This window comes from Rhamphochromis sp. 'chilingali' (assembly GCF_963969265.1).
Source record: "Rhamphochromis sp. 'chilingali' genome assembly, chromosome: 8".
NCBI lineage: Eukaryota > Metazoa > Chordata > Actinopteri > Cichliformes > Cichlidae > Rhamphochromis > Rhamphochromis sp. 'chilingali'.
This window is the reverse complement of record NC_137935.1, coordinates 9084596-9105873: the sequence shown is the minus strand read 5'-3', so window position 1 is coordinate 9105873 and position 21278 is coordinate 9084596. Positions and strand designations below refer to the sequence as shown.

Below are 21278 nucleotides of genomic sequence, written 5' to 3'. Positions count from 1 at the left end.
TCTGTATAAATATAGAAATATTGGGAAAAGCAGCGTCATAACAAGCCAGTGAAATTGAAATTTGTACCCACTGTAGCCCAGAATGTGTGTCCCCAGTGCCTGTGTAAATTACAATTTCATTTTCACTACTGTTAAACGATTTGGTTTTATTTGGGGAGAAAAAAAATTTCCCCTGCAGAGCAAACAAACAAATGTTAGTCACACACATACACGGCAGCTCAGTAAATCATGTGCTTTTATTACCAGTGCATATTCATAGAGAAAACAAGACTGGGTCGGATAAAATGCTTTAGACACATCTCAAAAAGATGAGCATGTCTTCGCTCCTGTTTGGCAACGAGTCGAGGTGCATGAAAACCACAGCTTCCTAGCTGACTTAACTGGTAGAATTTGAGTCATATCCTGCAGCTCAGAAAAGCTCCACACTGAAAGGTTATGGAAGTGTCTGGGTGTTGAGCATAGTACTGTGATTAATTAAGTCAGACTTGCACCCGGTCTTTCTTCTGTCGTGGCACCGTGTTTTTGTTTGACATTACATAGAATGAACAAATGAGTCCTTCATTTAGAGTCATGGCATGATGGAAGCCAGGCAGAGACTCAGATTTGACAGAAAGCTTAGAACAGTATCACAAATAGTGTACTCTTAAGCGTGAATGTGCTTGCTAGTCAATGTCCTCTCATAAACGGTCATTTCTGGTAATACATCTGTAACAGTTTCTAATATGAAAACCACAAAGCAACAAACACAATAAAACAGAATTCATCTTCCGTCCCAATAGCTATGACCTTGGATTCAGATTAAATTTGCACAAATTAACAGTTTTCTCGCAAAGCTCCCAATGTGCCTGTTCCACTATTATGTCTATGAGTTTATGAATTAAAAAAAAAACAAAAAAAAAAAAAACAACTATTTAATATTCTTCCACTGATATTGTGAAATTTGGATGGATTTCCTGAGATATCTGTATTATTTCTATCCAGGTGGTAGCACTTGAATAAAAGCTATTGAATTGTTAAAGGCAAGCCAGTGCTTCTATGAACCCAAAATCCTAAACACAGAAACCTAAATACTGATATACTTTGTTGTTATTGTAAATAAAAACCAGATAGGGTTGTAGCTTTGGAAAAGAGCTGCCCAAGTGCACAAACACTGATCTACATTTCCCAGATGCGGGTGGATACTGAATTCTGCTTTAAGGGGTTAATTTGGGGAAAGGGAGAAAGTGTGAAGCTTGAAAGAAAGAAAAAATATTTAGAAAAATAATTTGCAAATGCTGAGCTAGTATAAAATAAAATAAATTAGCATTTTACATTGTTTTCCCCCTTCAAGATAACAGATAATAACAAAAACGATCATTGTGCTGCTTGCAATAGCAATAAATATGACGATTCTTCATTTAAGCATGTGCTGGGTATGTTTGAAAGCACACTCTTTAACAGCTGCCATACACGTGTTTAAAATCCGGGAATCCTTGACTCCTGTGATCTGGACTGCCACAAGGCTGAGTGTTTCCAAAAAAAAGAAAAAAAAAAAAAAAAAAAGAAAAATCATAGCACATACATAGGGAGTGATCTAATATACACAATATACATTCATGTATATACAGTACATACAGCAAATCAATGCACAGATGGTGGTGACACTTATGTGAGATGTCAGTAAATGAGAAGTTTTACATTTCATTGCTGGAGAAGCATAGCGCTGTTTATTTCACTGTAAGCATTAACTAGTTCATGAGAAAGCAACTAATGGGTGCACTGTGTTGTTGTCTAGGTATCAAGATAAAGTAAAGTTTCATGCATCTGGACGAGTTATGGCTGATTAAATAGTTCCAACTATCTCCTACCTTGTCAGCTCTCACAGAAAGTGTTGTTTAAGAATACCATCCACGTCAGTATTTGCAGATTTTCAAAAACCAGTCCATAGCTTCAAGTCATCGCTTGTTCCGAGTTACGCTACGTCACTCAATTTTAAAGTTAACCGTCAGTTCCACAGACAGGATAAAACATGGACGTAGTTTCCAGGTAAGCAAAAAGGAAGCCAGTGCAAGCAGCAGCTTAAAGGCCATCAGAATGCAATAGATGTAATTGCAAAAAGACTTTGACCCTATAGATGTTTATGGGAAAATGGCTTTCTGTCTTGACCTCTGTAAACCCTTCCCTCGTGACTTAGTCACTCATTTTGGGGCACACTGAATAAAAAATTAAGTCTACTTTGTAAATCTTGGTCATACAATGTTTTAAAAAGGATCATTATCTGTTGATTAATGTGCTATGATTATCCCAATCATTGGCTAACCACTTGTAAGTAATTAGCCAATAAGCAAGCAGTTTCAGATTTAAACCCACCCCTCCTCATCACATCTGGTATTTTGAAATGAGATGGATGATGTCAGCGACGTCCACCTTTTATGCTGTCTATGGTCAATTCACATCATAAAGGTAAGGTGAGGCGACACACAAAAGGCTGTACTGGAAAAATCATTGCACCTTGTGGAATACATTGGTTGTGTCGTCAGTGCTTGCGGTGTTGAAGATGGCTATCTACTGTAGGTAACGGTAGACCTTGAAGCAGTGGTTCCCAGAGTCTGCCACCGCCACGTGGCCATCAGATGTGAGAGCCAAGCCCTGGGGGCCATAAAGCGGGTCCGCTGATGTGTTGATATAGGAGAGGAAAGACCCTGAGCTGTCAAACACCTGGATGGGTATGGAGAATTGAAGGACAGATTAGATGAGTGACTACTGCAAGTGTAACGCAGTTCCAGTTATTCATTTCCGCAAACTAACCTGGATCCGACTGTTTCCCCAATCAGCAACAATGATATTTCCATTGGCATCCACAGCCACACCCGTTGGAGCATTAAACTGGCCGTTCCCCTCTCCGTGTGAGCCAAATTTAAACAAGAACTCCCCATCTGCATTGTACACCTGTCAGGTAAGATTAAGCATAAAAGAAAATGGGTGAATGATGCTGACAAGTAAAGAAAAATGCCAGTCACATCCTCACAGCATGAGAAGTACAGCAGTGTTTGGTTTGGTTTGAGTCTGCCTGCCTTTTCTTGTTCTGTTGAAACTGATTGATTTTAAAATCGGTCCAAGTGCATGGCTGAAAACAATGGGGGGGAACAGGTATGCAGCCTTTATCAGAATGCTAAGCACTATTTTAAGATTTAAAAAACCTGCAAAATAAAGAGGCTATCGGAGAGGGTTGCTTCAGTTTTGGTATCTTAAAGTGACTTCAGTCCTATTGTAGGAAGAGAGTTTAGCTAACATCGCTGACTTTGTTAAACCTGAATTAAGAGAAAATCTGGGTTTTAGGCTCCAGAAAGAGAGTTGACTTGAACTCTGAGCTTAACAACAACCAGTGGTTAAAAAGACTTTTTCATTCATTCCCTTGTCAACCGTTAAGGATGGAGACAGCGATTACAACTCAGACTTTTAATCAGCTCACACTAAAATCTATAGTCTCCATCTTTCTGTCTCTCACACTCTAGACAGTAATGCAGCTGTCAGACTGTCAGCCATTTTCCCCACACTGTAATTGGTCACACTGTGAAAAATGTCTGTCACAGTTGGATCTTCTAGAGGATGTGAACATTTGAGTGAAGGAGTGAAGATGAGGCTGAAATGATTTTCTTTAGGCCTTTGAGTCATGAGTTTTTAAATGCAGCTACAGACAGCCTGTGTCCTGAGCGTTTCATGTTCAGCAATGTGTTCACAGATTGCGTTTCAGTCATTAAATGCTGTCAAAGGCACAGTGTCTGAAATTCATATGCTCTGTAACAGATCAGCAAACTGTGTCCATGTTGGAGTCCACTTGCACGGCGGGACGGATCCAAAATGGATAAGGATCAGACCCAAACTCAGTTTGGCACCAGTCATTTCCCAGCTCATCCATCTGAATCAGTTCAACAGCTTAATTTCTTCTGATTATAATCTGCATTCTTTATTTAAAACACCTCATCCTAATATAATGTTTTTAAAAGCCATTTAAATTTAAACTTGTTTGCAATTACAAAAAAAACCCAACAACAACTTTACATTCATTTCAATTATATTAGAAACTATTACTAAACTTTTACTATTAACAGCAACATCTAAACACCGTTGCTATGACTGTGAAAAAGCCATCATCTATCAGTGCAGGCTGAAATTAGATCAGATTATAAATGGTTAAACTGGGAACATTAAAGCAGAGTTTTTTTTTCTGTAAATTTCATTAAACTTTTTTATTCAGTAATCTCAGAAATGATGAAACTCTCTGTATGAAAAAATTAAGCTTTTTACACTCCATTAGAAGATTCAGTTTTTACTAAATAATCATTCAGACAATGAATGGTCATCACCTGTAGGAAAAACAGCTTTTATTTAATTAATCGAAATGCCCTGAAGGCGGATCTGCCCTGTAGTCTGTTGCTATCTGGGTAATTAATATCACCGGTCCATAAGTAATCTGTCTGTTATCTTTTGTTTCTTTCACTTATATTTTACCCTTCTTGGGTTATGGCTGAATAATTAGATTTGAAAATCAAATTGAAAATCAGGATTACAGATTTATCTAGTGAAAATTCCAGTTGGGATAATGATGACCACAGTCTGCCTATGATGATGACAGAGCAGACCAACCTGATTAAAGTTACTCTTTCCTGCCCTTCCATTTGAGATAAATACCATGGTCAGCACTGACGCATGTTCATATTTTTCAGTTTACTGGATTCAAATGGAGGCTTTGCTCTTTATTTACCCGTTGCCATGGTGAGTCCTGATACTGGAGCACTACCGATGATGGTTTTCTTTTTCTACTCATGTACACCCTTAATTCAGCTGCTCTGGAACCGAAAACTCAGACTTGCTGATCTCAGAGCTAATCAACTCAGGTTTATTGAACACACTTTCTGGAAGAAGTCCCAGGTTTTCAAACATAATGTTCGCACATACTTGCAACAAGCCATACCTTCACTGAATGGTTGTGGAAGTCTGTTACCACAATCTCATTTTTGTTATTTACAGCCACAAAGTGAGGACCTGAAAGCAGAGGAGACAGGGAGGGAACAGCAAAGATGAGTCATCCGTCCGTTTACAGTGTATGAGATGAAGCGGCATACTATTTCTGGACATCAAAAACAAGACACCAAGTGATCACAGAGAAACTCTCAGAGCTGAGACATGACAGGGCTGAAGCACCAACATGTAGAAAAAGAGAACAAAGATTCATTGTTTTAGCTCACAGTCACAGTGAATATATTACTTACTGAAAACAGGGCCAGATTTACTAATCTTTGTATCCAGTGCAATGTTTGCACCACTTTTCTCTAAAAGAAAAGAAAAGTTATAAGTGAGAAATGAAAGTGAACGAACGGGTGAGTTCAACTTAAATATTGCTGTACAACTGGAGCGGCATCAATGAGGGATTCCAGCAAAGCATGCAAATTAGTCCCCCCCCACATCTGAACAACAGGGAAGGACGATCGTCAAAACTTGGCATGCAGTAGTGTACATCATGAACTGCGGACTCCAGCTGTGCTATGATGACAGGGTGTATAATTTATCATTTATAATTAGGACAATCAGTGCAACAACCAAAACATTAACTGTGTGTTAATGTCTCTAATTAAGCAAGTAGCTATACATGCACTCATTAGTTAAAACAAATGAAGGGTGCATAGAGACATGCTGATCACTAGCACTGTTCAAATCAACTTTCCTGTGAAGAAACAGAAATCAATTTTGTAAATCTGGCCCAACCACATGCCCTGATACATGAAACTTCATCTCTGTCATTTTCCGTAAGACACATTGTTAATAAAATGATCATATATATATATATATATATATATATATAAAAATATCCCATTTATTGATTTAACATCACTCAGTACCTGCAAAGTGTCTGTCTGATGTTCCTCTGGCGCCAAACTTTGTCACCAACTTCCCATTTGATTGGAAGATGAAGACACAGCAGGCCTTATTATCAACCGTGATAATGTGTCCATTCTTGTCCACAGCCACACCTTTGGGGCCCATTAATCTTCCAGCACCAATCTTATTCTGTTACAAACAAAGTTTTGTTTTAAAATCTAGTTTCACTTTATAATCGTGCGGTTTAAAAACAAAAAACATTTCTTTTACTGACTGGAATGCCAACCTTGAACTTGCCATCCGAGGAGAAGATGCTAATCCATCTGTTGTCATAGTCAGCTACAATTATGTCCCCGTTCATGTCTACTGTGACTCCTGTGGGGCGCTGCAGCTGGCCTGGTGAACGACCTCTTACCCCAAACCTCATCTTAAACTGGCCGTCGTTAGAGAAAACCTATAAAAAAAGAAAATTAATTATTAAACACTTCAAAAAATGAATTCTTTGAAGCTAAATAGGTTAGCCACTGACCTGTATGCACTGGTTGTTGCTATCTGCTACCACAATCCGACCATTACTGGAGGCCGAGATGCCTTGAAGATTGGTGAATTCTCCTTTATCTCTCCCTCTTGTTCCTGTCAAATCAACAAAACATCACCATGTTTTTAACACTAAGAAAATATTAAAACTTTTAAGGATAAGTCACCATTTTGTGCCATTAAAAGTAAATTAAAAGCACTAAAAGCATAAAAATATGCATGGATGGAAGATTGTAAGAACAGTCAACAGTACGATTAATATCCAAAATAACGCTTTTTCACTCACCAACTCTATATATCAGCTCGTCCTCTATTGGATTTTCCTTTTTCTTGGTGGTGCTATACATGCTGGAAGGCCTGCGCACGGCCTTCTGGCGAACATGACCTCCTCCTCCGCTTGGGGACTTCACTCGTCTCTTCACATCGTCTGGCGACTGCAGGACATCTGACGGTTTGACAGCACGCAAACGGAAAGGACTCCCCCTCACAGGCTGTTCATATAGCAGCAAAGAAAAGGTGAATTCTCCCTCAGAGCGGAGGGTGTATCCAACCTCGTAGGTGCCGTTTTTGTTGTCCACCACCTCAGCTTCAGTACACACCCCATCCGCAGAGATAATCTCTGCCCTAAGAACCGCGTTACCAGTCTTCACCAATTCTCCATCTTTGTCTTTAGTGGTGACTGTGATAGTGGTGTGTTGGCCAACTAGTGCGTGTCGCAGACCTTCACCGGTGGCAACGCTGGTATGGCCTACAGCCCCCGTTGTGATCAGGACTCCTAGATTCTGAATGGAGCGCCTCAATCCATCCGTCTCCACCTGGCATTCCAGATGTCCGTTTTCATGAGGATGCTCGGGAAAGCTGTGTCTTGCCAGAGCACTCACCCTCTCACCCATTTGTTTTTGGACCAGAAGGACTTCAGTGGCGCTCCCATGGCTCAGTGCATGCTCTGTGAAGTTACAGCTACTCTGAATGTTCTCTCTGCCCTGAAGCAAAGAGGTAAGCTGAGTTTGAAGCACCTAAGAAGATGGAGAAAGTCAGCAGAGCTATCATGATTTTTTTTTTTTTTTTAAATGCATCAAATTTAAAATGAATAAGATCGCTGACCTTCTGCTTGGTGCTGCAGATGTTTTCCACCTCAGTAATGAGAGCAGTCTTGCGTTGGTGTAGGGCCTTCTCCAGCTCATCAAAAGTATTACTGATTTCTGTCACAGAGTCATTTTTCCTTTCTGTAAGTTGCTTGGAGATCTCATTCACAAGGTCAATGGCAGCTGTCAACTGAGGTAGTCTGCCAGAGCAAAAAACAAACGCAGATTACAGCTCTTTATACTTTTACACATCCAATTTTACTAATGTCTTCCAAAAGCAATCGCATAATAGATTATGTGTTAAAGCAGTGAAAAATCTTACCTGTTGCGAACAGTGTCCAGCTGACCTTTAAGGGCTGACTTATGCTGTTCGAGCACATCCCTTAGAGGCACCGTCACATGTTCCCTGTGTTCTCCTTCTGTACACTCCAGACACATGGCTGTTTCACATGACTCGCAGTAAAACTCCATCACCTGCAGATGGTGCAGTTGAGGCAAGTAAAGTCACATTTCTGAGGTCAAGGTTGCTCAGAAGTTCAAATGTATATATACAGAAGGCATTTCTTTTTAATCCAATAACAGTTGGCAGCCTGGTCATGAACATGCAGATGAGGTATGACAGCTCTGACCTATTTTTCATCAGCATTTTTTTATTTTTTTAAAGCTTACCTTGCCCTCGTGATTAGGGCAAGAAAGGGGCTGACAGGTTGTAGCTGCGTTGGCTGACTCAAGAACATTGCCCGCCTCAGGCTGGCTGCACTCTGGGTCTCGTTGTAACACCTCCATTAGGTTTGTGATGAAGAAGTTGTTCTGCAGGGCTGCCACACCCTTCTCTGGCAAGATAGAAGTCTGTCTGCACACTGGGCAGGATAGTGTCAAAGACTGGGGAGGGATGTAGTTCTGTAGACATCTACAATCAGATAAGATGTTAAAGAAATCAGTTAATAAAGCTGCAGTCAAGCACCAATTTCAGGGTGAGACCTGATTAGAAGACTGGACAATGTGATTTGAGTGGTTACTAAGCACAACGATGTAAAAACAGTACTACTGTAGCAACACAGCTGTGGAAATCAGTATTTGCTATTACCAAAGCTGTGCCCTAAAAAAAGGCTGTGTGCTTTTCTTGTGACCAAGCTTAGAGTAGCTGGTGACTTACGTCATGCAGAAACCATGAATATGACAGAATAGCTCGCTTAAGCGAGGAGCTGTGATACCAAATTTAGAAATTGCTAAAAAAGACATTAAAGTACACTAAAATCTAGCACGCTGCATCCTATAATAGCCAAACGCTGACTCATCTTTTTTATTTTGCTTCTAAATGTTTTATGTCTGCTTATCTCTTTACTGTCACTTTGATCTCCTGGTGTCGATCACCTTGTAAAGCTAAGTGATTCATGGCTTACTTCTCACAGAAGGTGTGCAGGCAGGGTAGCACCTTTGGGTTGTGATAATGGTCCAAACAGATGCTGCAGACCAGGAACTGCTTGTCTATCTGCCTCACCACAGGGCTGGTGCTGCCAGTCTCACGCTTCGCCATAATGACAGACATTCAAAGGGGACACTGGGAACACTTAACCTGTGCAAACAAGGTGAAAGAAAGAGAAGAAAGGTCAAGAAAGCCTCGAGGAAACAGTCAGGCAGGGTGAACAGGGTGTAGTTGCTTGAGCAAAGGAAGAAATGACTCATAGTCCCGCTAACACAATAAAACCTCATCTAAATCCTGTATCCGCGAGCAATTTATGGTCTCGCTTATCAAACTATGTCAAGTAGTATGAGTTCCCTCACCAGAGGTTGTTTAACTTTATAAGTGAAACCCCCAATTGAGTTCACACAGTGGAAAGAAACATATACATGTGATTAAAACTGCAGGGTAGAACTCTTAGTGGAGACAATTATGCTGTCAGCAATAGTGTTAGAAGTTATACACAGTATAAGCCAATCAAAACATGATACTAATACTGATGTTTTACTCTTGGTGATATTTTTCGGTGTACTGTGTCACTTTTGTTATTTAATATGACTCCTAGATGAGTAGATGCCTGCTGGCTTGCAGTTCAGATGGCAGAGTTGCTGTTACATGAAATTATACCACTGGGTCAAGCAGGGATTAACTTAGCATGCCAATGTTGTGCCGTACATCTGTCATAGTGTACATAAGCACATAAAGGATTACATGGAGTCCAAAAACACAGACAAACTGGTCAATAAACACCGCTTACAAAAGTGAGTGACTCATATGATAATAAAATTCCAGCAGGAGGATTGGTGTGTTTTGTCATTTGGTTTGGCTAACACTGTAAAGAGCCCTATTGTTTTCAGTTTTTTCCTCTATAGTTTCTGTCCTACAAAACACCTTCAGTCAGGTAACTCACACTCTAGGCTCCTTATAATTTTCTGTAATGCACCATCCGCTAATAACCTTGACACTGCATTGCACGTCTTGAATTAAAGCTCAAAAAATTCATTACAAATTAACTGAATTTATCCCCTGACAAAGACAGTTCCGTGACGACTGCTGAGATGTCAAATTACATGGGAAAAGAACTCCAAGGCAATTAATTTATTTTCTTTTGCTTTTTCTTTCAATTTTCTTTGTAACACTAGCAAGATATGTTCTTGTTAGAGCAGGGTGATATGGCCAAAAATATTTATCACGATATATATTTGAAAATTTGCGATAACGATATAACCGACGATATAATTGATGCGAGACAAAATACAACTCCACAACATTACTAGCGCAAAAAGACAACCTTCCATTTATTTTCACTTAAACAAGAAGCTGGTTTTTATGTACATTAAAGCTTCATAAAAATGTAACAGTGCAAATGCAAATTCCTTGCTGAAAGTTTAACCAAAAGGCATTTCCAGTAGAAATGGGCTGACATATCCTGAGCATAACCACGTATAATATGGTTATATGGTTAAAAAGAGGTGCTTTGCAACATTAAACTGCAGTGTGCAGTACGCATTTTTCGGACCATAAGGTGCACGGGATTATAAGGCACATTAAGCGAAACAAAGCAGTCAGATAAATCAAACTTTATTAAACTCATTCTTCTTGCTTCCTCCACTTCTGTACCATTGATTCATTAATGTTGAATTCTCTGCAGCTGCTCTATTCCCATGTTGTTGCAGTATATTAATGACTAACCTGGTATTGTGGATGGATTATCTCAGTTGTTCTCCTGACTGAAGTTTGGTCCGTTTACAGCATCCTGCCATGCGATTGCATTTGTCTCTAACCATGAAGAACCTTCACGTTAACTTTTATAAGTGGAAAAGTGTTAGTGTTCGTCCTCCAGCTTCACTGTTTATGTTATGCTAACATAGCTGTGTCGCTAGCGATCACGTAGCACATCATTATATACCAGCTAGCCCAACTTCAGTAACCCTACAAACGTCACTGCTGTTTAGTTTCCTGTCTTCATTTATGTTGGAAGTGATAGCAGAGCTGTACGTTTGATTTTTTTCAGAAATCTCTCCGTCAGAACATGCAATATCATGCTTAGGTAACTAGCGAAACTAGCGAGCTAACTTCCGCTAGCTTCCTGCTAACTTCTAACTCCGTTAAATGTAATAACTTTTGTTTTCATGGATGCCTGGAAGTTAAACTTTATAGTTACACATGGTAAAGCAGCAATGCTGATCGTTTTATTAAAGATGAAAGAATTTAGACAGTTTTTAACTCTAAGTGATGCTGCAGTGTTGTTTGACCTGAAGCATACTGAGTTTAGGACCCAGATTACTCCCAGATTTAAGAGCATCTTAGTCCGACAAATATGACAATAACAACAGCCGCTTGCATGTTCTGCAAAAAAAATGTGCTTTGTTGTGTATCTGACGGACAAACACCAAACCAGTTCCACATCACGGAAGTTGCACCATTTTTACAAACCAATTCTGGTTCATCTGTTTCACTCAACAATCGGCCATGTGCGTATGAAAACAAAGGCACTGCGCATGCGCGCTTTACTCCCATTCTATCGCGATATTTCATTTTCCTATCGTTGCCTAACAGTATACCGGTATTACCGTGAACGGTATAATATGGCCCAGCCCTAGTTCTTGTTATGTAGGATCATGAACAGTTAGGATACCCAATAGCTTCATTAATGCCCAAGAAAGCTTAAAACAGCTATCTGATACGTATATGAGAAGGTTAATTGCTATGGTGCTATTAATCAAAGTGAACCTTTGAGCCGGGGAAACCTGACAGTTGACCTTGAGCCGTCATTTTAAACCTGATTACAGATCAAAATATGTAAATGAATGTAGCACACCATCACTGATGCAAGATGTCATATTCTGAGTAACTGACAATGTATAACATTTTTTAAAATTCTTGATCATGTTTATGAGCGTAAAAACATCCTGCTCATTGCAGTTTAAAACAATGCACACAGACCGGACAAAAGAAGGATTCACTCTATTTGAGCTTACTATCAGTTTCCTTGTTGCGTCACTATAACATGTCTCACCAAACAAAACTGTCTTTCAGCTGATGCCTTAAAAATATAACTAGGCCCCTTTTCTTTGAGAGCAACAAGAGGAAAGAGGAAGCTTTGAAATGCCACTCCCCAAATTCCTTCTAGTTCCTTCCCTTGACTCTTAGCAGGCTGAGTTCAGGAACCACCTGTCTCTCTGTCTGAGGGGAGATGGGGAAAAATTCACGGTGAGCTGGGCTCTCTGCCTCACATGAGCAAGCAGGCCTCGGCGGCAGCTGTCCCTTTTTGCAACACAGAGCAGCGAGCAATAACAATGGCATTTCAGCTCTGCTCACAGCTCAGCGCCCCACATCTCTTCCCCTCCCTCATTCTCCCTGTTTTTTTATTATCCTGTCATTTTTCTCTTTCTCTCTCGGCCACATAAATGCACTCATGACATCAGTATGCCTGAGCCCAGCCACAGACAGATGGGAATTTTCTCAAGCACGCAGACTCTATTGTTGTTTCTTCCCAAGTGATCAGAAGGCCTACTGACTAAGGAGGTCTGCCAAGCCCATTCACAACAAGCCCTTCCCAAAAAACTCTATGCCTCCCCTTCCCTTGTCTCCCCTAAAAAGCCCTCCCCTCCCTGGGCTGTCCTCCCTTTACATAGACTCTGAATTGCAGCAGCTGAACGGTGACATCAGGAGGAAGTATGATGAGCCAAGACCTCTAGGCTCCTCCCTTCTCGACAGACTGGCCACTGTCTTTAGGATTGCAACAGTCTCCCCCACCTTCCCTTCTCCCTGCCTGTCTGTCTGTTCTTCAAGCAGCCCTCCTCAGCTCAGTTACTCCCACTCGCCTCACCACAGACAGATCTTTCATTAAAAACCTTCTTTCCCTGTGTGAATTTAGAGAATACCTAATGTACAACATAAATAGTAATATATTTAATTAAACACAGACTAAAGACTTCAATCTGCAGTTTACTCTAATGTTTGAGGAAGCATGTGATTAAACAGCAATCACAAGGCTTTGTCATGAAAAGTGCACAGTCAGCGCTTCATACAGATGAGGTCAATAGTCCCTTTCCTCTCTTTTTACTGCAGAAAATCACGGCGCGAATGTTTGCAAAGTCAGCCGTTTCACTGCAAAACGTCACTTGCCACTCTCACCCTGCATTACTGTTAAGTGCCTTAATCTCCTCCTGCAGGGTCAGGTCCTGTCTGCCATCTGGATTACTGTCTCACAGATTCAGATGACACCATCATGCCCAGTCACTTCAAATTCGCTTTGAAGAAAATGCTTCATGTCCACATAAAAGAATGAAGGCTAGTCACTAGCTGTCCGAAGATGATACAGCTGTATTCCATGCTTGAAGCAAGTGTGTATGCTCAAAACCTTTCTCTTGAAAACAGACACATGTAATATGAATGATTTAATTGGATTTTAGCAACAGGAGCTCGCCTTCAGAGAAAACATTGCCCTCAGCTTAACCTGCTTAGATTTCAATCGGTTGCGCAGGTAAGGGTTTCTCTCCTCTCACTGCTCCACCGATTGAAGTGCTACTTTTTATATCTGTAGATGCTTTTAAAAAAATTAAAAAAATAAATCCCTATGGTTATGCTGTCCTCTATAATGGAAACAACAACAACAAAAAATAATTACACATGCTTCCTAATCCAGGGCTTTTTGCTCCTCGATAAATTGGAATAAATAGGAAAGAGCAATTTCAACTTTTTTTTGAGACGGAAAATTCCAGTTATAGAGGAAAATATAATGTTATTCTGAATACATGACTAATTCTTTGACCCACAGTTATGTGACCAACTATTATTACATTTAATGCAAAATGTCATCTCTTGGTTATAGTCAATGAGACAGAGAGCGAGTTAAAGTCTTTAAAAATAATAACTCAAAATAAGCCCCTAAAGTTATTAAACTTGACTTGTCTAATTTCAGTTAATGGTTATAAATCAGCTTGCTTCCAGGATAAAACTATCAGTGTCAGCATGTCAACATGTGATTTTCAAGTACAGAGCGGCCCTGTGGTGAAGTGATTAGCACCGTTACCTCCCAACAGCAGAAAATTCTTGTTTCAAACATGCCCGAGGCCTTTCTCTGTTGAGTCTGCATGTTCCACGTGTGCTTACAAGCATTTCCTCAAGGTACTCCATTAAGTTAAATCATGATTCCAAATGAATAGTGAGCTATTGCCTTGTGGTAGACTGATGACGTACTCAGGGTGTACCCCTGCCTCTCACCTGGTTACAGCTGGATGTGCTCCAGCCTTCGTGCAACACTGAATAAGACTTTTGATTAAAGAAATGAACGGACCATAAAGTCGGTCATTCATTACAAACAGGCTGAAATTTATTCATTTAACTGTTGTTAACTTAGAAAAAGTATTTGGTGGAGAAGTTTCATTCAAATATCTCTGGACTATGCAGACTAAGAGAGACACAGTTAAACAAAAAAACTCTTTTATACAGGAGATGATAAGCTAATGAATTTGGCCCAATAAAACGGAACTGTCACATGACCATATGCTTGGACTGGGTATGCTAACCATACTGTACCTTGGTACAGCCCCTCACCTCTCCAACCGATCAATCGATTATTCTGATTGGCTGCCCGTCCCAAACAGAAGGTTTAGACAGCGGATGGGTGGGGCTATTGTACTCAGTCTCAGCTGCGTGTCTGAGATGACCGCATAGAAATATCTGGCACCACTAACATCATAATGAGCCAAGTAGAAGAAAACCTTTCTGAACTTCTGAGCATTTAGAGCAGCCTGGAGCTTTTGGGCGATTTCTATTTCTTATACATAAATAATATTTGAAGTTTTGGCCATATTTAATATGACCATGCACCATTTTAACAGTATATGTAGGACAGAGAATATAAGAGCAAATAAGAGCATAGATCCCATTAATGATACTTTCATGATAAATAAAATGAAAGACTGATGTTCAAGTCAAATTTTTACTTCAATCGACATAATGAGAAATCAGAAACTGGCCCTTTAAGAAGGCTGTAATTTACAGATTGTTAATACCATTCCTTAACAGTGACTATTCAGGATTCCAGGATGTTTGTGCTTCAGTGGCCATATAAAGTATTTGCCTCTTCCCTTCCTCTTTCCTTATTTGAGTAACAGACAAGTATCTTTTTCTCCAATGGTATCCAATATTTCAAATCTATTTTAAGCATTACTATCTTAGCCAGCTCAGTATTATTGAACTACAATTGCATACAGCATCTCTTGGAAAACGGACTTTGTATCCATGTTACCATCTTGTGATATCACTTTTAAGAGACACAGCAGAGAGGAGTCTTCAGCAGTTGTTTATGTACTAGACCAGCATACACTGGTGAAAGCCTCACTGACCTGAAGAGAGAAGTGTTGTCCCTCAGTGATGTGCTCTCCAGATTGTGTTTAAATATAGACTGTAGTTTATGTTTTCTGCTACATCTGTTGTGTCCTTCCTCATGTGCCAACACACAGTAATTGTTCACAGGCTGAGCAGAATTACCCGAAATGTAATTTTGAATAAACCCAACACGCTGTTGAAAGATTTTTCTGGGTTATGAGGAACAAGGTAGACTGTTACAAAGGAATATCTGTACGCTTGACTCAGATATAAAGAGAGAAAAGACAAGTAAGAGTAGAAGTGAGAAAAGCATATGCTCCAGAGACACAGCATAAATTACATAATCACAAAGCATCTGAACTATTGTCTACATCACAGCGAATGTCTCATTGTTTGTAACTTTGTTCAGAAGACATTTGTGATCATTGTCTCAATTTGTAGCACTTTCAGGTGAACACAGGTCAAGAATAACTATTCACAGTTATATCTGCACTAGGAATAACAATGTGGAGCAGTTACACTCTTTACAATGCCAAAGTTAATGTGGACCTAAGAATGAGACATTCAGGCAGCTGGATCTAAGCACAGGGTCTGTTTTATATGTTTTTAGGGACAGAAAAGATGCCGGCTCCGTGATGACTCATCAATCATTATTCACACAAACTTCTTAAGACTAATACACCCACCACCACCACCACCACCCCCCCACCCCCCTTACACTCCATCAGATGAAGAAATCTGTCTCGATGCATCAATCTCTGACAGAACAGTCACAGCATGGAACGCTGGGCTTTACATAAAAGAAAAACAGTGTCTGTATATTATATGTAAGGCTATTGAGAATGATACACTCAGCATAAGAGCGGGGACACATTTGCATGCCTAATAATGGCCTAGCATAGACACTTACTGATTGCAATTAGACACTGAACTACTAAAAACTAACACTGTGGCAGTTTTTCATCATTTTGTTTTGTGTTTAGATTGATAAGATCTGACAACAGCAGATTTTTGTCTCGCCTTGTGAGCCCACACTCCTAAACATTGTCAGAAGACAATGCGGCACGCAGGGCAGCCTGTCTGCAGGCACAACACGCACTGCAGATTTAACAAAAGGTAGATCGGCGCACAAGCGGTGCCTGCAATGCTTATTCACCTGCAGTAAGAGGACTGAGATGTCTCATACTATGACTCAGTAGTTCAAATACGGTCTCATACACGCTGTACTTTGCAGATACACAGACACTGTGAAGCATTAGTGGGGTTACTCTTTGTTAAGAAAATGTAGTTCGTGTTCAGGATATTTAAGAAACTGAATGTGGTTTCGGCTTGGCAGTTTGCCGAGCGGCACAAATGTTGGTTTGATAAAATGAACAGTACCAGTGCTCAGCTGCTATGTTATTATAATAGGTAAAGAAAAAAAACTGTGACTTTATTGTGCTATATTTACTTTTATTGACTTAACCATTTTGTGCTGTCACATGTTTTACAGCGTGAATGCCTCAGTCTGTAATCTATAAATTTCGTTCATCTCTGAACTTTGCACTGTTGTTCAATAAAAGAAACAACAGCACTTTAGTTCAGTAGCTGAAGGTTTACAGATGTCTACTGGTAAAGGTATTTTCCAGAAAATATTGATTATTTTTTTAGTTGAAATAAACCACTCTGCTGCTTCAGAAAGTCTCATCTAATATTTATTATCTATAGCGAGTAATCTTGATGTGACTGCATCCCTCTTGATGATGTCTTATGAAAGGCTGACGATGACTCATAAACCACTAAACAAAAATAAAAATAATAAAAGTGCTCTTCAAAGGAGGACCGACTCAAACGTAAGCACAGAATTAGAGGATCCAATCACAAGCATTTTACCTTCTTTTGTTTTGTATGTAGTCTACCTCATCGTGGTTGTTGTATTGGTAGTTTGGTGGATGTGCCTTGTACTGGTTGATGGTCATCTGTAGCCTGTGTACTATCAGCATGCACCGGCTGTGATAAGTCATTATATTCTAATTTTAGATTGCCGTTTCAGGAACTGACCAGGGACACCAGCTGACAATTAGACTCAAGTCAAAACTCTGGCTCATCTACAGTCATTCTTCTGTTGATCAGTGAGCAATAATCTGATCCAATAAATGAATTAATAACACAAAATATGCACAATCATTTTCATGGAGATTAAACCTTCAAATATTTTGTCCTAAACTCCAAAATAAGTGCTTTCTAATTGCTTTCTAGAGCTATAAACCATAATTATAATTATTATAGTTATTACCTACAGTAATCTATTTATTCTGAATTGGGGTTTCAACAAACCTCATGATGACAACTAGGAAAGATTAGAAAGGGCGAACGATCCAACTTGTGTATTATATTAAATCAGGTTAATCATACACTGATTAGCAATTAACAGTGGAGCCAGATAAACTGATATGGCATTATATTAAATTAGATCGTTTCCATTTGATGTTGTTACACAAATTAGGAAAAATAAACCCAGGAGAACTGACTCACTGCCATGGGTCTCATTTAAATACTGATATAATAATATGGAAAGCAGGTCAATAAATCATTGAATATGAAACATCAAAAAAAAATCTAATTATCCTGCAATCTATCTTTTTATAATATATTTATCAAGTTCCCTATCCTCTCACTTGTGTTGGTGCACTGGGGGCTGATTTTGTTAGCAGGTAAGGGCTATAGCCTATAGCATATATGCTACATGTCTGCGTTTGATCGAATTAGTATTCAAAAGCTGTTGCTGTTTCTGGTCACTTCTAAGCTACAGTTTAATCTCTGTTGCTCAATATTTGCAGAGTAGTACTGTATAACCCACACAACGCCCTTGTTGGTCCCCTGGTTCTCTTGCACATGTTCCCTGTCCTGTATACCTTAAGAGCACAGATATAATTTGACTCTCTAAGCTCTGCTAACAATCTGCCCTCTGGCGCAGCATCCCGCACCGTCTGCACCCTCCCTGTGACCCAGTGCAAGCAGCCAACAGAGCAAAACCAGGCAAACATCTCTATCACCTGCACTCATTTTAAAAATTAAACTTTTGAGATACTTTTAGCCTAAAATGAGAAATATAAAACGAGCCTTTCAGAACAAAGACAATCAATACCAAAACCACTGGACCATCTGCTCACAGTCTAGGCCTGAAGACTAAAAAAAAAATGTCTTCAAAAATGATGCATTGCCTGCTGCTGTTGCTGCAGTACAGTGCAACACAAGGAGCCACAGAGTGGCACAAGAAAACAACATGTCGATTCACATGTGGCTCACAAAACTTCTCAGCAGCACACTCCATACATATTCAGATGAGAAAAACCAACGGAAGATCACTAATCCTCTAACAAACGAGCATGTATGCTTGGTTAAAAGAGCCCAGCCCTCAGACTGCAGCAGAGATGCCCACCTGCTACTGAGCCGGCAGCCAGCTAGGAGCTAAAATGGAGAAGTGTGTGGGCTGAAAGAGGAAGCAATGAAAAAAAAAAATGCTTTAAAAAAAAATCAGAGCAATGGAGAATTTCTGTGCAACAGTTTGTCTTAAACGGTGCTGGAATTAATTGCGTTGACTTTAAGTTGGTTGATTGTTGCAATTTAAAAAAAGCACAAAAGAGGGGGACATCATGTTTTTTTGTTTGTTTTATTTAAAGTACAGCCCCCTCTGATATGATTTATCCGTGCACAGATGCTGCTGGGATGAAGTAATCAATTATTCATCTGCTTATAGCCCAGTCATTGTATCTCTGAGGACTCCGGATAACGGAACAAGCAGGATGAGAAAGCAGAAATTCGACACCATAAAAAAGAAGTGAATGGTTACATTGTACTCACGTAAATTCCCAACAGGAGTGTCAGCATTGCAGGCCGTAAAGAAAGCTTCCCATTGTCAGTGTCCCAAACCTCTCCAATACAGAATCCACAGACAGGGCGACAGAAAGGAAAGGGCAGGGTCTGTCTGGGAGAAGAAGGGGACAGTAAGGAAGAGGACAAGGGAAAGGAGGAGATTAGGGGAGTGGTTTATGCGCAGGATTGGTCAGAGGGCTAATGGGAGGAGTTAAAGAACCCAATAGCATATGGAGGAGGCAGGGGATATGCAAAAGACGTGGAAAATCTGGAGAACTGACTGAGGGATAAATCTGACTACTGCAAAGGGGTTTGGCTTCCTTGGGTACCACCCATTTCCTTTAAAAGCACAACGTTTATTTCTTTACCCTTTGAATTTTGGGGATGTAAACACAAAAACGATCAGAGTAAAACGAAAAAGCACAAAACTGACGGCAATATAGTGATTTAATTATATTACATTTCCCTAAACCTTCCTTCCAGAGACTTTTGTAAAAATCGCTAAACATGTAAAATGCTAATTATTATAAAGAGTATGTTGCTCGAAAGCTGACGAGGTTTTTTGTTTTGTTTTTGTTTGTTTTTTAGAGAATGGAAGGGGATAGGTGTGTTCATTTAATAATAGGAGTCCTGCTAGTTTTAGTAATACAGCACTCTAGAGGCCAGGTGGTGGTAGAGTATGGAATATGTAATGGGATATGCTGTGTGTTTTCACTTAGAAGAGGCTTTTGAGAACAAAGAAAGACTCTGGCTTTTTGCTAGTGAATTCAACAGCTTTCACTTTGGGGGATTATTTGAAATGAGAGTATGTGTTCATGCAGGTTGAGAATTTTGAATACAAAATGATGTCACTGTATAATAAAATGCTGAAGGCCGTCAGTGTTAGGTGGCTGTTGTGTTGCAGGCTATAAGGAGTTTGTTGGGGGGTGGGGCTTGGGGGTGAGGGGCAAACAATTGTCTCTTGGTTTTATTCTGCAAGGTGGAGTTGCCATGGAGACTGCTTCCAGTTGAGTCAAGATGGCTGCAGCAGTCTGGCAGCAGCAGTGACTATAACAGATATACATAATGTAGGTCAGACTGACAACACTGACAGTGCTTTTCTCAACATGGTTTAAAATAGATAATTCAACAAAAAATAACACAACCCTAAAGTAATCTATTACAAACATTTAAATAAATAATCATTTATTTTCATTGAACTGATCTGTATTTTTATTTGTTTATGACTGACTTAGTAAGAGAAATCTAGGTCAATATTATGCCGTCAAATGATAAACAGCATGACTTCCCCTTTGAAGGGATGATGTAACAATGAAAACAACAATAACAAGGCAGCCAGCCATCACACAGCCATTACTGCACTAGAACTTTAAAGCAGGTTCAATGCATAATAAATAGAGATCTATCCGTGCATCCGCTCTTCACATCAGACGCTGTTTTTATGACCTTTTCACTGTTCAGCATAAGAAGTTTAAATAGGGATTGTTTTTCATGAAAATGATGATGAAAATCATTTACAGTCAATGGCCGACTGAAGTCTAGAATCCATGAACATCACCAAATGCTGCATTTTCTCCCTTGAGAAGCCTTTAATGCAGCTGCCTTCAGTTGATGCTTGTTTGTGGGTCTGTCTGTTTTCAGTTTGTTATTTAACAACTGAAAAGCTCTGTTGTGTTGAGATCAGATGACTGACTTGCCTGATGAAGAATCTCTCATGCCTTTGCCTTGAGAAACTCTGGGGTCTTGCAAAATGATTTGCCCATTTGCCCTGGGAAGCACAGTCTGATCAGTTGTGGAGCATGTGGCTGAAAATGAGAATATAGCCATGTACACTTCAAAACTCATCCTGCTGCTTGTATCAGCAGGCACATCATCATTAAACACTAGTGACCCAATTAGGCAACCATACACGCCAATGCCATAACATTACATTTACTGTTTACTTGACAAGTAATGTGGAATTTTTTGGAATTTTGAGCCGTTTCTCTTTTTCTCTACACACTTTCCTTACTGTTCTGGTTCATGGTGATTCTGTCCAGAGATTTTTGCTCTTCAGAAATCTGCAGGCACTTTTGTTTTCTAAAGAAATCCAGTTTGGTCTTTTGTTCTTGTTGTAAATTCCCTGTTTTTGTATCTTTGAA

The 21278-nt window shown here is 39.7% G+C and overlaps 1 protein-coding gene across 1 annotated transcript; it reads right to left on the bottom strand.

The window, feature by feature from the left end:
* Positions 1–218: 218 nt before the first annotated feature.
* LOC308401718 (tripartite motif-containing protein 3-like) lies at positions 219–19254 on the bottom strand. The gene is made up of 13 exons (XM_080890067.1): positions 19126–19254; positions 8885–9057; positions 8151–8391; positions 7804–7955; positions 7501–7681; positions 6683–7412; positions 6389–6492; positions 6146–6313; positions 5880–6048; positions 5253–5312; positions 4955–5025; positions 2788–2928; positions 219–2697 (listed from the first exon to the last, which is right to left on the bottom strand). Exons 2-13 carry the CDS (start codon positions 9028–9030, stop codon positions 2545–2547), a joined length of 2316 nt encoding a protein of 771 aa, XP_080746193.1. The 5' UTR covers positions 9031–9057; positions 19126–19254; the 3' UTR covers positions 219–2544.
* Positions 19255–21278: the final 2024 nt, after the last annotated feature.

Coding starts and splice junctions, on each gene's coding strand:
- LOC308401718 (XM_080890067.1), bottom strand. CDS start 9,030: ATGTCTGTCATTATGGCGAAGCGTGAGACTGGCAGCACCAGCCCTGTG. Junction 7,413..7,500: donor TCTGCAGCACCAAGCAGAAG/GTCAGCGATCTT, acceptor CCATCTTCTTAG/GTGCTTCAAACTCAGCTTAC. Junction 2,698..2,787: donor GGGGAAACAGTCGGATCCAG/GTTAGTTTGCGG, acceptor ATACCCATCCAG/GTGTTTGACAGCTCAGGGTC.